The sequence below is a fragment of the Eschscholzia californica genome, unplaced genomic scaffold, assembly GCF_041429995.1.
Source record: "Eschscholzia californica isolate CP2 unplaced genomic scaffold, dmEscCali1.0.p SCAF_5, whole genome shotgun sequence".
Lineage (NCBI taxonomy): Eukaryota > Viridiplantae > Streptophyta > Magnoliopsida > Ranunculales > Papaveraceae > Eschscholzia > Eschscholzia californica.
In genome coordinates, this window is record NW_028238472.1 from 1,568,990 (window position 1) to 1,584,677 (window position 15,688).

General features: G+C 35.3%; 2 protein-coding genes across 2 annotated transcripts; both read left to right on the forward strand.

Annotated features, from left to right (window-relative positions):
• The first annotated feature begins 222 nt into the window (after window positions 1-222).
• LOC147536051 (stem-specific protein TSJT1-like) lies at window positions 223-3,200 on the forward strand. The gene is made up of 4 exons (XM_086644506.1): window positions 223-700; window positions 1,617-1,857; window positions 2,034-2,154; window positions 2,761-3,200. Exons 1-4 carry the CDS (start codon window positions 501-503, stop codon window positions 2,946-2,948), a joined length of 750 nt encoding a protein of 249 aa, XP_086500632.1. The 5' UTR covers window positions 223-500; the 3' UTR covers window positions 2,949-3,200.
• A 7,918-nt stretch (window positions 3,201-11,118) lies between these two features.
• LOC147536052 (Pentatricopeptide repeat (PPR) superfamily protein) lies at window positions 11,119-15,248 on the forward strand. The gene is made up of 2 exons (XM_086641741.1): window positions 11,119-12,130; window positions 12,269-15,248. The coding sequence occupies exon 2, from the start codon at window positions 13,343-13,345 to the stop codon at window positions 15,137-15,139; it is 1,797 nt and encodes a 598-aa protein (XP_086497867.1). The 5' UTR covers window positions 11,119-12,130; window positions 12,269-13,342; the 3' UTR covers window positions 15,140-15,248.
• The last annotated feature ends 440 nt before the right edge of the window (window positions 15,249-15,688 follow it).

Below are 15,688 nucleotides of genomic sequence, written 5' to 3' on the forward strand. Positions count from 1 at the left end.
TCAAAATGAACGGACGGACTCCCAAATAATTCTCTTTCCACAACAATAGAATTAGTGTCCTTATGAAAAATGAAGTTTTTGTCCATTTGCAATTTACTAAATGCAAAGCCTCATAATTGTGATATAGAGTACAGTTGTGATGCTCTGCCCGGCCAATATCCCCACTGAATCCCAGTCGGATTATCCCGTCAGGATAGTTGCGGCACAAATTTTTCTATAAGTGTCTAATTTTTGTTTGTAGTTTTCTCTTACTAAAAATACAAGAAACTGTTTGAACCATTCAGACTAATCTAATCTAATCTAATGTTGGATTTTTCATTTCTAAAAATATATTTATCTCCTGGATTAAAGGATCACAAATCCTAATTTCAAACTCACTAAAAATTATCAAAAACCCATTTTTACACATTCAAAAATCTCAACTCTTCTTATTCTTCTTCTTCTTCTTCTTCTTCAATTTAATCTTGCATTCTTCAGAGGAAATTATCTATAGAGAGAAAATGTTAGCAGTGTTTGACAAATTGGTGGCAAAGAGCCCTGAAGGATTAAAGAGTCCATACCCAGATTCTGTCTCTGCTTTAAGTAATGGGTTTTTGTGTCAGCATTTCTCTTCTCTTCACCCTGATTCAATCACCATTAATCTTGGCAATGGAGGTTCATTGGCATTCTCACCCAACAAACAAAACCCTCTTCTCCCAAGGTCCAATTTTCCCTCTTACCCGTTATCAAATTTTATCTTGTTTCTTTTGCATGTATGATCCAATTAGCATAAAAAAAAGGTCTATTTTTCTCAAAACTTCTCTTCTTAGATCAAATTTGCTTCATCCATAACCTCAATGGATGAAGCAAAACTATGGAGTAGAATAACAAATTTGTTGAGAAGGTGTAAGCCTTAGCAGTTATCGATATTCTTCCGCTTTTGACACTTAGGCCTCAGGCCCAACAGGTGTGTAGTTTTGTTTCTGACGAAAACTCCACAATCCCACCCAAAAGGCCTTTGACACCTAGGCACAAGCTCAAGCCCAACAGATGCGTAGTTTTGTTTCTGGCGAAAACTCCACAATCCCACCCAAAAGGCCTTTGACACCTAGGCACAAACTCAAGCCCAACAGATGTGTAGTTTTGTTTCTGGCGAAAACTCCACAATCCCGCCCAAAAGGCCTTGACTCTTACTAAGCTTGAGCACGCACGGCCATGAACAAGTGGAACTATTACACAATGATTAGTCATTCGTGTAGTTTGCTTGTGAATTTTATTCTTATGATGTATTTAGGCCTTCTTGGACGAAAAAATGTATTATCCGAATGGTACAGACCAAAACTAAAGATCTTTTTAGTCATTGACCTTCGTCCATCGACCTAGCTATTATATTGATCATAAGAACTATCTTTCGGCGTTTACTTGGCTGGTACTTTAACCTCTACTGGATATAATCTTATTTTATGCACCATGAGCTCTGTTCTACTAAAATCTTGTTTTCAGCTGAAACCACTATACTAGTCCTATAATTGTCAATATTATTGCTTGTTTTTTATATGATAGTTACTCACAACTTCCTCACTTCTTGTTTGATTCCAACTATTCATGTTGGCTAAATTCCTTCTTTTGTTTGCAAGATTGTTTGGCGTTGTGAACGACGTATTCTGCTTGTTTGAAGGAAATATTGAGAACATTGCTCACCTCAAACAACAATACGGATTGCACAAGACTGCGAATGAAGTTAGTATAATAATAGAAGCTTATCGGACTCTCAGAGATAGAGGGCCTTATCCTGCTAATCATGTCGTAAGAGATTTAAATGGAAAATTTGCGTTTGTTATCTATGATAGCTCATCTAATGCCAGCTTCATTGCTGCAGTAAGTATATTATAATGACCTATTTTTCTTTTTCATTTCATAGATTCATTTCATATTTCCAAGATCAAGTTTCAAATTGCTCTTCTGTGCAATGCGATGAGCTAGAAAAGAAAACCTTTAACACAACAAAGTTGGTATGTTTGTTGTCAAGATCAATTGTTCTTTGCTTAATGCAGGATGCGGATGGAAGCGTACCTTTCTTTTGGGGAACGGATTCGGAAGGCTATCTCGTTCTTTCCGATGATTCATCTGTCGTTAAAAAGTGTTGTGGAACGTCTTTTGCTCCATTTCCGAAGGGTATGGTTAAGCAAATATATAGATTCTATGTAGATCAAGTTATCATTTCCATGCTACTATATGATCTTATATTTATGATCTTAATATTGAACCATAGCTAGGCTTACTAGTAATAGGCCCAACCACGTCACTGAACATAAAGTCATATGTCAGGCTCAAACTTCAAAGAAAGACGTACGTGAGGAGGCGTGTGAGAATAGTCCCACATGGATAAAGAGTACTCTCAAAACTAAGGATATAATATCTAAGACTTCTCCATTCATCGCCAATTAATTTTGAGTTGAATGTTCACAAACTTAACAAGAACATGATTTTATAATTGCCACTAATACATGTATTCACTTGTTTCGTGTTGTTCTTTCTTCAGTTTGGATAGTTAGGCTAGAATTAGGGAAGAATTACTGATAGCTACGGAGTTCTGCATAAGCTGTATAAGATTCAAAACGGTTTTAAGCCGTCAACAGATTATAATCGTTACAAATCATAAATGATGTACAACCGAACTAGGATATATTTGATATCCCGACGTTATTCATAGATGATGTATACTTTTGGTATGCAGTAGTAGCGATTCACTGAGTCTTAATACTTGTTTATCTTCTTTAGGTTGCTTCTTCTCAACCTCTGGTGGGTTACAGAGTTTTGAGCATCCAATGAATGAGTTAAAAGCAATGCCAAGAATCGATAGTTCAGGACAGGTTTGTGGTTCAACTTACAAGGTCGACGCCGAAACTAGGAAGGAACTAGGCATGCCCAGAGTTGGAAGTGCTGCAAATTGGTCCTCAAACTATTAACTTCATCTCAACTTCATCAATCCTTCGAGAAGGCTTTTTTATTAGCCTCCGACTTAAACTTACTTACCGAATCTGTTTATTGTTTTTCTCATATATTGTTCTTGATAACTTTTATGTTGCTTCCTTGGGTAATGCTTACTGGATGGAAGATTACCTTATGATAATGCCATTATGTAAGAATCTTGTTATATAGAAGATAAGATTTTGAACAATGTATTTTACTTTCAAGTTAGCAAAGATATTACTTCGCGATATGGCAGCTCAGAATAGCTCATGTTCATGGGTTTTCATTGCTTATTTAAAAAGACGCCATAAAAACACAAACGGTAATATAATTTTAGGATCTATTTGAAAAACGAAAGTGCTGGAATCACAAAGGATTTTGACAAAAGAAGTTACCCAGCTGATGTGGCAGTTGTGGTTTGCAGAGACATATTTTTTGAGGGTACGAATTTTCAATACATATTTTTCTATTTTAGATTTGCAGAGACATTTTTTTTTTTTTTTTGAGGATACGAATTTTTTTAGCGAAATTGATATCCTTATTTTTCAAAAAATTTTCCGTTTGATCGTACTAATAATCCTTCTTCATTCTTGAACCGTTCATATATTAGCATATGTGTGTGTATATATATAAATATATTAAATATGGTAGAGGACCAGTACTACCCTAGGTCTTGCCCTTTTCAGACAACTCATACAAACTGCTCATCTCCCTTTCATGGCTGCAGTGGTGTAAGATGCATGGACCACATCCAAGCACCTTCATTTTAGCTGTACTTTGCACCATTGCACTTACCTAGGGTTCAAGCTCCTTTATATAAGCTACTCTAATTGATCGACTAGCTCAGGTTAATCGAAAAGCAGTTAAGGGACTAATAGGCTAGCTGATCGTGAACCATTTGGCTCATGAAATTGATACGTGACAGATTCACACGCATCACATTAACACAGACTTATTATCATTGCCACGTTGTCTCGTCTCTAGGCAAGTAGGAAGTTAAGGAGACAACTCGCTTGAGCCCATCTTGCTATATCTATTTACAGGTTCCATAGAACACGCCTGAAACTGTTTTTTGTTTTAGATATTAATATTGCCTATCTACCGATTGAAATCCCCGTGACCCATAAATGCTAAATGAGGTCGACCACAACCCGAAAAACTGTCGTGACCAACCCTAATTGGTCGGGCCCTTATTTAGAGAGAACAATGGCCCAACCAATGAGGGTCAGCCACTTCTTTTTCTTAATGGTCGGCCCGCTCTTTTCGGGCCATTTAGCGCCACTCATATTAAATCTTATAGAGCCAAAAAGAAGTACGAAAATCGACTATTATAACATGAAATATCAACAAGACAACTGTTTAAAAATGTCCAGTAAAATGTTATAAACCTCAATAGTCCCCATCAAAACATAAACATAAAAGAGACACTGATCAATGGGCATAAGTGTTGGCATCTCACTCTCTCTGTCTGTCTAGGTCACAGTGATCAGCTCAACAACATTTGAGACCATATGACAAGTTAAATTACTGTTGTGAGAGACAGGTCAAGGTTTCATGACCCTCTCAACAACTCAAAAGTAATGCCCATTGGTACCACCAACTAAAGTTTTAATCCAATAATTGCACTTGTTGTAATTTTGTTATTTAAAAAACAAGTTTAATTCATTATCTCTCTCCTATATACCCTTTGTTGTAACCACCACAAATTCAAGTATTCAAACCCATTCTGCCATAGCCACCCTACCTTCTTCATATCAAAGCCCTAGCTAGTAGCTATATATTACATACAGGAGGAGCATAGTTAAAATATACAACTAAGTCTACATCTTCCTAGCTGTGCTCTGTGCAACTGTACATATATAGCTGTCTCTCTCTCTCTCTCTCTCTTCATATTTTGAGCAAGAGTGTAAACACTACCTTCTCAGCCATAAAACAATTGACCCATCTCTTTTCATATTCTTCTATAAATGACACAACTCCCACACTCCATTTGCCTTATCCCCACTTCCATTTCCTGTTTCTCCTTCCCTTTTAGGGTTTTCATATTATCTTTTCCTCCTATGTTTGTATAGGAGTTCTCCTTCTTTCACTATGTGGTCCCTTCCACACACACACACACACACACACACACCATCTTCCTTGTTTATTTTACTATTTGTAGTTGGATTTTGCAGTTTGCATCTTCACATCTTATCTTCTTTACATTAGTCTAGCTAGGGTTTCTTTTTGTTTTCATAATGTAGTACTTGGTCTTTCATGGAAATGGGAACTTCAATAAGTTTCTTCTTCTAGTTAGTATTTCATGTGTCCAACCTAGCTATTTTTTTCTACTTAGAATTTCACACTTTCATATTGATTAGTTTTCTTTTATTGTTGTTTTCTTTTTGCATGTTTTATTCATTTTGTTATACATAGTAGTTTCATCAATATATGATAACCTCTCAAAACCCACTTCAAAAACAAGTATACAAAATTAGTCTTAGGTTTTTATCTCTTGAAAAGAAGTCACATTGTTTTATTATTGATGGTAGAAATTTTATGTGGATTGTTGTAGTCGTCTTTTCGACGATTCTGGTCCACCGAATCACGAATCATGGTTAATCACATAGGATTTCTGCCTAGAGTCTGTCTAGTTTTTCTTTTTATTTAATATTGATCTTTATTCTTTTTCTTTAATTAGTTGCATCTAATAGTTGTATGGTTCTACTTTTCTTCTTTTTCGTGAGAGAGAGAGGGAGAGAGAGAGAGAGAGAGAGAGAGAGAGGAAACCTCTATATGATCTAACTTATAGTCTTAAAGGGAAAAAGTGAAGCTGCCAGCATGATCTAACTTAGAACGGTTGAAAAATATATTAAGATATACAATATTTGTATACTAGTCTAAATTAGGTCATGCTGTGCAAGCCTCACTCATTCCCTTCTTTGAGGCATCTTATACTTATTATACACTATATTATTCTCTCACTCCTTATCAAATCTAGACAAAGACAGAGACAGAAATCTTGATCTGTAAGTATATTCCTTCATATCTATGTCTTCCTTGTGGCAACAGTCTAGTGATGTTTTTTATCTTTTAAAATTGTCAACTACATATAACAAGAAGTTATGATGTGAAAGGCATATTATATGCTATTGCACTTTCAAGTTTGATTGATGTAAAATTAGAAGCTTGGTTTGTTTTTATAGAGGTTTTGCTCCTTTTAACCAGATTGTGTATATTTTTTCTTGAAAACTTTAAAAACTCTGATTTTTCTTGTGGATCAATATACTATATCACTCAACTAGAGTGGGTTTTATTGTTTTTCTTTTAAAACGGCAAGTTCGAACATTGGTTTCGACATGGAAAAACACCGTTGTTATCGCTTAACTAATGAGAGCTTCACAAAACCAAGTTGAATTTTGGATGAGGATTGAGTGGCCTGTATAAGAAAGAAATTTAGGCAGCAAATAAAAATAATATTAGTACCAAGTTGTTTCGTGAATGTCCCATGTACTCGTCGGTGTAAATGTTACTATTAACTACGAAGGGTTAAAACTGCAAGTTGTTATCAGAGTTCATGAATATTGTTAATGGATACAATGTCCAAACTGATTGCTCCCTATACTTCAAACATTCAAATGTTTTGAATTTGAATAGCTCAGACATTCATCGACTTTCAAGTGTTACTGTTTACGAAATTAAGTCTTAATCCACTACCCCTTCCCAAATAACAAGTTCAATTCTGAGATCGGCTAAATTTCTTCAAAATTCAAAGGAAATTTAAAAGTTAAAGGTATAGAACAAAATGTGATTAGAAAGTTAATAGATAATTTCACATTCCCTCGCATGGAAACCCCATTTTGAAGTGTTAGAAATACGGGAGTGCTACATGTACAAGATCCTTGACAAAAATTGTGACTTAATGACTCTTTTTCACTAATAGACAAAAATTGATCAAAGTTTTTCAAAGTTTGACTTTAATCGGGACCGTTGAAATGGCATTTTGTCAAGAATTTTGTCAAAGATTCTTTGTACATTTAGCATTTCCCTAGAAATAAGCGATTCTAAGTTTTAACACTTGCATTTTAAAGTTAGAGGGTCGATTCAATGAGCTCAAACTACTCATACAGTGAGTTATGAGCTTGAGCTCTTGACTGTAGATCATTGGAGATTACCAGACGTGATATAGAATAGTATTCCCACTATTTCTTACGAGTCCTAAAAGTGAGCAAACAATATGGTATATAAATTAGTTTGTTTACAAGATTGCCCTGCGACCCTACAAACAGGGGAAACTTTCAAACTCTGTTGTGACCTTCAAAAATGTTCGGCAATCAAGGATGACTCATCGTGTGAGCTTGAGCTTATTGAATCATCATTCTCATATTAAACCTTTATTTACAATATATTCGTTTATAATCAAACTTGTACGCCTAAAACCATTTTACGTATAAAAGCATGCATTTTCCTCGAAGGAAGTTGATTTACTCCACAAAAACTACCTTAATGAATCGATAGATTGAATCGTGGCAAACTAATATAAAGTACCAAAAGAAAATTTGAAGGAAACTATTAGTAGCCTACTAAACTTTACCTTGTCAAATGATTTACTAATGTTTTTTTAATTCAATAATATAATAAATTTAAGTGATCCAAAAAGACATGATAAAAGCCTATGCGACCAGCTTTAACCAAACTTTCGGCTTGTCCAATTGTTTGAGTAGCCCTTTCTTTTATGTTGGAAAGCCCATGTTTTCTAGTTTTCATTGCTTTTTCTTTATTTAGGTTTGGGCATATACATATATAAAAGTAAGTACAAATATGTGTAGCATCGTATAAACTTACTAGGGTGAGCAAAAACCGAACCAATTGGCCGAACCAAATCAAGTCGAATCGCACCGACCGATTTTTGGGCCGAACCGATCACCGTTCGACTCGGTTCGGCCGAACAACCCAAATTCGGCCTAGTTTGGCATCGACTTGAGTTTCTAGAGACCGTCCAAACCGACCGAACGCTAAGGAAAAATGAAATAATAATTTTGTAAAGTTAGAAAGTGCTAAACTAAAAAGTAAAAAAATTAGAAAAAAAATTTCCATACTACTATCCGTCCTCCTTCCTAGTTGTTGTTGTCGGCTTCATCAACCACCTATTCACTGATTTTCTATTTAGCCCAACTTATTCTTAGTTTGTAACTTAAAATTATAGATTTTGTATTCGTACTTCTATTTATTTATTTATTTTTGTAATGGTGGAAAAGTACGATGAATTTTTAATTTTTATTTTCAGCATATGTAATGGCGGAAAAGTATGATGGGTTCTTAATTTTTATTTTCGGTGTATGCAATGAAATGAATGACATTAGTTTACAATTTTCTCTAAATTGTGATAGGTTAAACCGATCAATCGAACTCAACCGAGCCGAACCAAACCGAGTCGAACCATGTCGGCCGGCTGAATGATCGGCTCGACTTCGGCCGACGATTTAGTCAAACCGTCACTTATTGGTTCGGCTTCGGCTCGAGCCAAAACCGAAAAAAAACTGACTATGCTCACCCCTACTTGTTAGGCTCAATATTACTATGTGTGACAGTGCTAATTATTTTTTTTTTCTCGAAAAGCTACGCAAGTAACAACCTAGAAGAGATAACCAAATATCGAATACAAAGGGATCGGTTATATAAAACTAATGGCATCCCAGTTACACAAAAATATTAGATATTTACATTTTTTTGAAGCAATAAAGTTGGTAACCCAATCTTTACCTCCCCAACCATATGAGACGGGCGCGAAGAGTTGTTGTCCCCAATTTCCATTATAGCATTTTGGAATTCCTAAAATTCATTTAACCCACAAAGTTGTTCTAGAGAGGCCATAAATTTGCATTGGCCATTACTAGTTTGATGAATTCAGACCCTGGCTGCAGCAGGGCTGCCTCTACATAGGTCCGCCCTTGCCTGAGCTCGAAGTTTTCTCAATCAACTTCCGAAGAAGATCCATCAATGAATTTGAACGATGAAGAAAGGTTGAGTTGTTTTTGTCTAAATATTGTGTCGTCCGCAATCTGTAAATGAGTAATAGACGAGTTGGATTTATTAATGGTCAGATTCAAATAAATATTGACCAAAACTTTTGATAAGATTGGACTTAATATTTTGAAAAATTTGGTCAAAATTCCTTATAAATTTTGTTTTGCTAAAAAGTCTTCAGTTCCCTAGATATTTTTTTTAATTTGCGACAACTTTGCAATAGCTTTGCGACACCTTGCAACAGTTTTACAACACCTTGCAACCCTTTGCAACATCTTTGCAAAAGTACGGGGGTTTTAACCAAACAAAATACAAATATTTTGTTATTTATCAAAAAAATGTATAAATTTTGGATTTTTATAAATATAACTAGTCCTTTTAACTTAAAAAAGTTTAAAATTGAGTCTTCGGCCCAATTTCTTGTAATATTTTCCAGTATGTACTCTTTCCTACTTTGTATATTTTCTTTCATCTACTATATATATGTGTGTGTGTGTGTGTAAAATATGTAAATTCTTACCAAAATAAATACATAAGGCAGACTAATAGATTTCCTCATACACAAAACCTACTCCGGGAACAACTAACTTTGAAAGTTGACACTAGCTAGAAATTAGGCCACCACTGGTCCACTCGGTAGAAAGGGAATTCTTTAATAACTATGTGATAACCATAATTTCTTCATGTATAACTAATGATGTCTCTCTTTACCTTTTCTAATTAATGTAACACTCAATAAATCATGTAAACCATCAAGAAACATGTAATCGCGAAAAAGTTTCTCTCTTATTTCTTTTTCCTAAACGACAACCATCATAGCATGCCTTTCGATAAATGCAGGAGCGCCAAACTTCCCCATCACGATAAAAGAAAATGTTTGTTAAATAGAATAATCTAAAAGCTAATGTGACTTGTAATACACCACAAGAGTTTTTAATATTAGCTTTTGATTATATGCTAGAAATATGAGCTCGAATTCAAATATCACAATTTAAGTTTTATCTAATATTTCGTGTGTTTTTATAGAATGTGGGTTGTTTCCTGCCAGTTATATTATGTAAAATTAATCGAAAAGTATCACTAGTCTAGCATCAGGGAAAATGATATATGGCCCGAAAATCCACCCGAGCATGGCCTAAATGTTGGTGTGACATATGCCAAAGTAGAAGATGAGCATGCCACATCAGGACTCGCCATATTCCGGCGTCATTTTCAGGCCATGTAGCACCATTGTTACCATCAATTATGTGGTACATTTTCAGGCCATGTAGCACTATGTCATAAATTACTAAACAGTACTAGTTACTTGTCCTTCCAAATAATACATGGTAGTGTCTCTCATTGAATACTTCTCATATACTTGTCAATAATCACATGAAGTGACATCAGTATATATTTAAGAAATAGAAACTCATGTTTTATAAAGACAAACAAATAAAGTCATGTTTACTTTAAGCACCAATAAATTAGATGTTTAATATTGTATAGGATCTATACAAGTTCAGTGCATCTTAAACAACCAACACCCACAAGGAGAGACTCACATGATGTGCAAGGTAGTTAAGATACTTTATGTTTCTTTCTTTTTGCTGTGATCCTTAGGCAACACCTAAGAAGCCATGCAAAACTGGTCCCCTTAATTTTACCCTTATGCCTTTTGTTTACACACTTTATTGGACAAGATCGATGCTTGCATTTGAGACGTAGAAAAAGAAACTAGGTAGGGAGGAAGAGTAGAAAGAAAATAGAGAGGGAGCCTGAAAGCTCATGTGGTCGGCCCCATTGGTCTGGAAGCTAGCCAAATCAGCTTTTGGGTTATGTTCAGAGAAATGTTCGGCTGCTCCCCTGTTTGGACCGAAAATGGAGGTCGACTTCTGTCGAAAAATTGATGTGTTCGGTTCCCATTGATCACGTATGTGAAATAAAAAACACCCAGACCAGTGAGAGTCGGTCACATCAACTTTAGAACTGTATTTGACCCGAAGGAAACAACATTTTTGCAGGACCCAATATCCAGTCTGCATGGGTGGTGGAGTGATAATATTAAAATTGCTTCTTTCTGGCCTTCTGGGGACCATATTTCTCTCCATCTATTTCTTACTACTTGTGAATCACTTTCTCCAGTATTTATATCCCACATCCAGATATCAACAAGAAGGTAGATGGGAGAGAGAAGGGAGGGAAGAGAGACAGAGAGGAGAGAATTTGTTCTTCTCAATACAAATTGGTGGAGAGGATGTGCTTATCTTATCATGAACCACAAATTGTTAAAGCTGCCAGCATGATCTAAACTAATCATTTGTTACTGGGATAGATTAGATCATCTGACAGTTTGAACTATTGGTGGGAGCATGAGAAACCAACCCTTAGCTAGCTAGTTAACCCCTAAGTTTGGGATACCTTCTCAGGGAGGAAACCCTAAGAGGTCAGGTTTTGATTCTTTTTAGATTGCTTGATATTTATATTTTGCTATATTGGTATATGGGTTGTTCTTCTTTTACTCTTCTGTTTGGGTTTAGAGAGACAAGATTTCTGTCACAGACTCCCCAATGCTGTTATTGTTTTAAAGATCCCCTTAGTAGCCTTGAGAAAGGAGCTCTTACCTTATATTCAAGATTTTGTTATTTCTTTTACCAATTGGAAATTCAGTTTCAAAATCAGATCTATCTTACCTTATTTACTTGTGAAGGAAAGGAAGGCGAAAAGTGGAATACCAACAGACGTCTATTATACTTTCAACAAAAAACAGACGTCTATTATCGAATTCACCCGACCCAATAGTACTCATTTTTGGAAGGTCTAGTGCCAATGTTACTAAATGGGTAAGTCGGCAATCCCTAAAGCTATACCATCAACAATTAGAAACTTACATGAAATCATGAAATAAGCAAGTAAGTTCTGAAACATTACTACTTAACATGATCTTCATACATCAGACATAAGAACATCCCTGATGCAAAACTCAAAACAATCTCTATTTGTCCTATGTGTCAAGTTCTAATTGAGATTCTCACTCCTATGTGGCGGAAGTAGAGGTCTTCAACTCTTTTGTGTCTCCAATGCAAAACTCTAAACTTATCTTATTTACTTATATATCGTAGTTATTTTTGTAAAGAAATAATTAGTTATTTAGAAAATATAGAAGACTCGATTTCAATTGGTTGAAATTCAAGTATTGATGAGTTGGACAATGAGAGATATCTCAAGAGGACAGTCCTCTTGGGAGTCCTCTTGGGACATCTCTATTTCACCCTTGTCACGTTATCTTTGAGATCCAAATAAGAGTGTTGCATTGGAGAGAGTTTTCAAGAAAAAACTCTAAAAATTCCATGTGATATTCGGAGTTTCTAAAATTGAGTGTTGTATTGGAGATGTTGTAAGAAAGAAGCTAATAAACTGCCATATATAGCTGGAAACCACATAACATACCCTAGAAGCCATGGAAGAGAATCCCTAAAGGCTTTGAAACAAACCCGAAAGACAATGAGGAAACTACCTTCACTCTACGTAGTAGATGTACACTAAGTCGATCAAGTAGCTTGTTAGAACATCAGAGGAGTAGACGAATAAGAATCACGAGGGTTGGAGGGCTTCCAAGGAAGTAAGTAAAAGGGAGTGCTACATGTACAAAAAAAATTGACTTAATTTATGACTTGCTGACTCACTTTTAACAAAGTCGGTTTGGATCGTATTCAAAGTTTGAATATCTTCGTTTTTTAGTGAAAGTGAGTCGGGAAGTCTTAAATTAAGTGAAAACTTTTTGTACACTTAGAATTTTCCTTAAGTAATAGACCTTTAGTTACTGATAAGATGATCGCAGAGGAGAGTGATGGAAAACTAGTAGAAAGCTAATACTTCAGAGGTTTTCGTATGAGGCTCTGGATCCTCTTTAAGGAGGGAGTCATCTCTATGTATAGGGCAGAAAATGAATAACCATCCTTGGGGGATGTGGCATGGGGCTTATCAAATCCAAAATGGTAAGATCCTACTATAGTTTAATGGAAGTCCTCGTCAATCTGTTGTAAGACTGGCTCAACTCTACGATGTACACCGCCTCTAATCTGATTATGTATAAGTAGAGGTAATCTACTCGTCTTCGGAGTAGCGCGGGACTAGGTCATCTATCCGAATATAGATGGACTCTAATATATACCAAGATATTTTGGATTTAGGCTGACCCAATCACTCATAGTCCAAGCTAACCTTACCATATGCTAAATCATGGGTAGGGCTTGGATAGTTGGAAGTTCTAGTGTACTTATAGAACTTCCAATTTACAAATTTCATTTTATATTCTCTCCCTAACTTTCAATTTTTTCTCTCTCAATATATATTTTTTTAGCTTGAAGTCCTGTCTGTTGATTTATACTTCCATTAATCTTCCATGAAACCTCCAAACACAATTTTCAATCACCCATCTCTTCATCTCTTAGAAAAATGCAAAACCCTAACTTCACTTAACCAAATCCATGCTCAAATGATCACAACAGGTCTCATCCTTCATACCTTCCCTCTTAGTAGAATCCTGCTTGTATCATCTACCATTTCTTTAACCTACTCACTCACCATCTTCAACCAAATCTCTCACCCATCAATCTTCCTCTTCAACACTCTAATCTCTTCCTGTGTCTCTCAAAACCATACCCACATTGCTTTCTCTCTCTACTCTCAAATCCTTACTCACAAAACACTCATCAAACCTAATAATTTCACCTACCCATCTCTCTTCAAAGCTTGTGGATTTCATCCATGGCTTCATCATCATGGTAAAGCCCTTCATACCCATGTCTTGAAATTCCTTGAACCCACCATTGACAACTTTGTTTATGCTTCATTGATCAATTTCTACTCTAAATTTGGCAATTTGGGTATCTCTAGATTTCTCTTTAATCAAATAAATGAACCAGATTTAGCAACTTGGAATTCTATCATATCTGCTTATGCTAATCCTAATCTCAATAACAGTACTAGTACTAATGAAGAAGATGATACTAGTTTGTCAATTGAAGCTTTATTATTGTTTAATCAAATGCAGTTATCCCAAATTAGACCAAATGAACTCACACTTGTTGCCCTAATTAGTGCTTGTGCTAATTTAGGAGCCCTTAATCAAGGGTCATGGGCACATACTTACATATTAAAGAAAAGACTTAAATTTAATCGATTTGTTGGTACCACATTAATGGATATGTATGCGAAATGTGGGTGTCTAAGTTTTGCTAATCAATTGTTCGATAAAATGTCTGAAAGAGATACATTATGTTATAATGTGATGATTCGAGGTTTAGCCCTTCATGGGTATGGTCGGCGAGCACTTTCTCTTTTCGAGGAAATGAAAACCCTAGGGGTTCAGCCCGATGATATAACATTTGTAGTAGTAATGTGTGGTTGTGCTCATGTTGGTTTGATTGAGGATGGTTATAAGTGCTTTCATTCTATCAAAGAGGTTCATGGGATCGAACCGAAGGTTGAACATTATGGGTGTTTAGTGGATCTCTTATCTCGGGCGGGGAGAATCGAAGAAGCTAAAGAAACAATTTCTTCCATGCCCATGAAACCCAATGCAGTTCTATGGAGGTCTTTACTAGGAGCATCAAGAGTTCATGAAAATTTGGAGTTAGGGGAACTAGCACTCAAGAACTTGGTAGAATTAGAACCAATGACAAGTGGGAATTATGTCCTTTTATCGAATTTATATGCGAAAATCAATAGATGGGATGATGTGAAAAGGATAAGAAAGATGATAAAAGATATGGGTATTGATAAAATGCCGGGTTCGAGTTTGATTGACATTAATGGAGTTTTACATGAGTTTTTGATGGGAGATAAAACACACCCAAATTCAAAAGAGATTTATTTGAAGCTTGAAGAGATTAATAGAAGATTAAACACGTATGGTTATACACCAAGAACTAAAGAAGTTTTGTTTGATATTGAAGAGGAAGAGAGAGAAAGTGCTCTTAGTTATCATAGTGAAAGGCTTGCCATTGCCTTTGCTTTGATTACAATATCTAATGTTAGTATTCCAATTAGAATTATAAAGAATCTTAGGGTTTGTGGTGATTGTCATCAAAGTAGTAAGATAATATCAAAGATATATAATAGAGAGATAATTGTTAGAGATAGAAGTAGGTTCCATCATTTTAGAGATGGGACTTGTTCTTGTTTCGATTATTGGTAAGATTGAGCTTTACCTATTCTTTCTAAACAAACATTTTTATGTGATATGACATTGATATATTAAAGGATTGAATAAGCAAATGAACTGTTGTGAAAATTATCTTCAAAAATTCGTGGAAACAAACTCTAAAGACCACCAAAACTGACGTTATAAGAGCTTGATGTAGAAACGCAGCGGAATTAAAGATATGAAATAACTAAATAAGAACAATGAAATTAAAGATCAAATAACTCTAAATAATAAACTTTATTAAAACTTCAATGGGGTTTTTCTCTCAAATCTGAAAATAATAGACAAACTAGATATCCCTCTTATAGGGTTTTGGACTTTCCTAGATAGACTTGAATTAGAATTCCTAAATAATTAAATACTGCAACTTGCCTAAATAACTGGACTAACTCTGGACCTTTCCAATTATTGGAAATATTAAAATAGCATAATTCCTAAACCAAAATTAATTAATAAACATACTAAAATAAGAACTTTCTAAGTCTTCTCTCCTTGGCCGGTTGGACCATGACCGGGTCCGATCATGGAATTAGTCTCCAT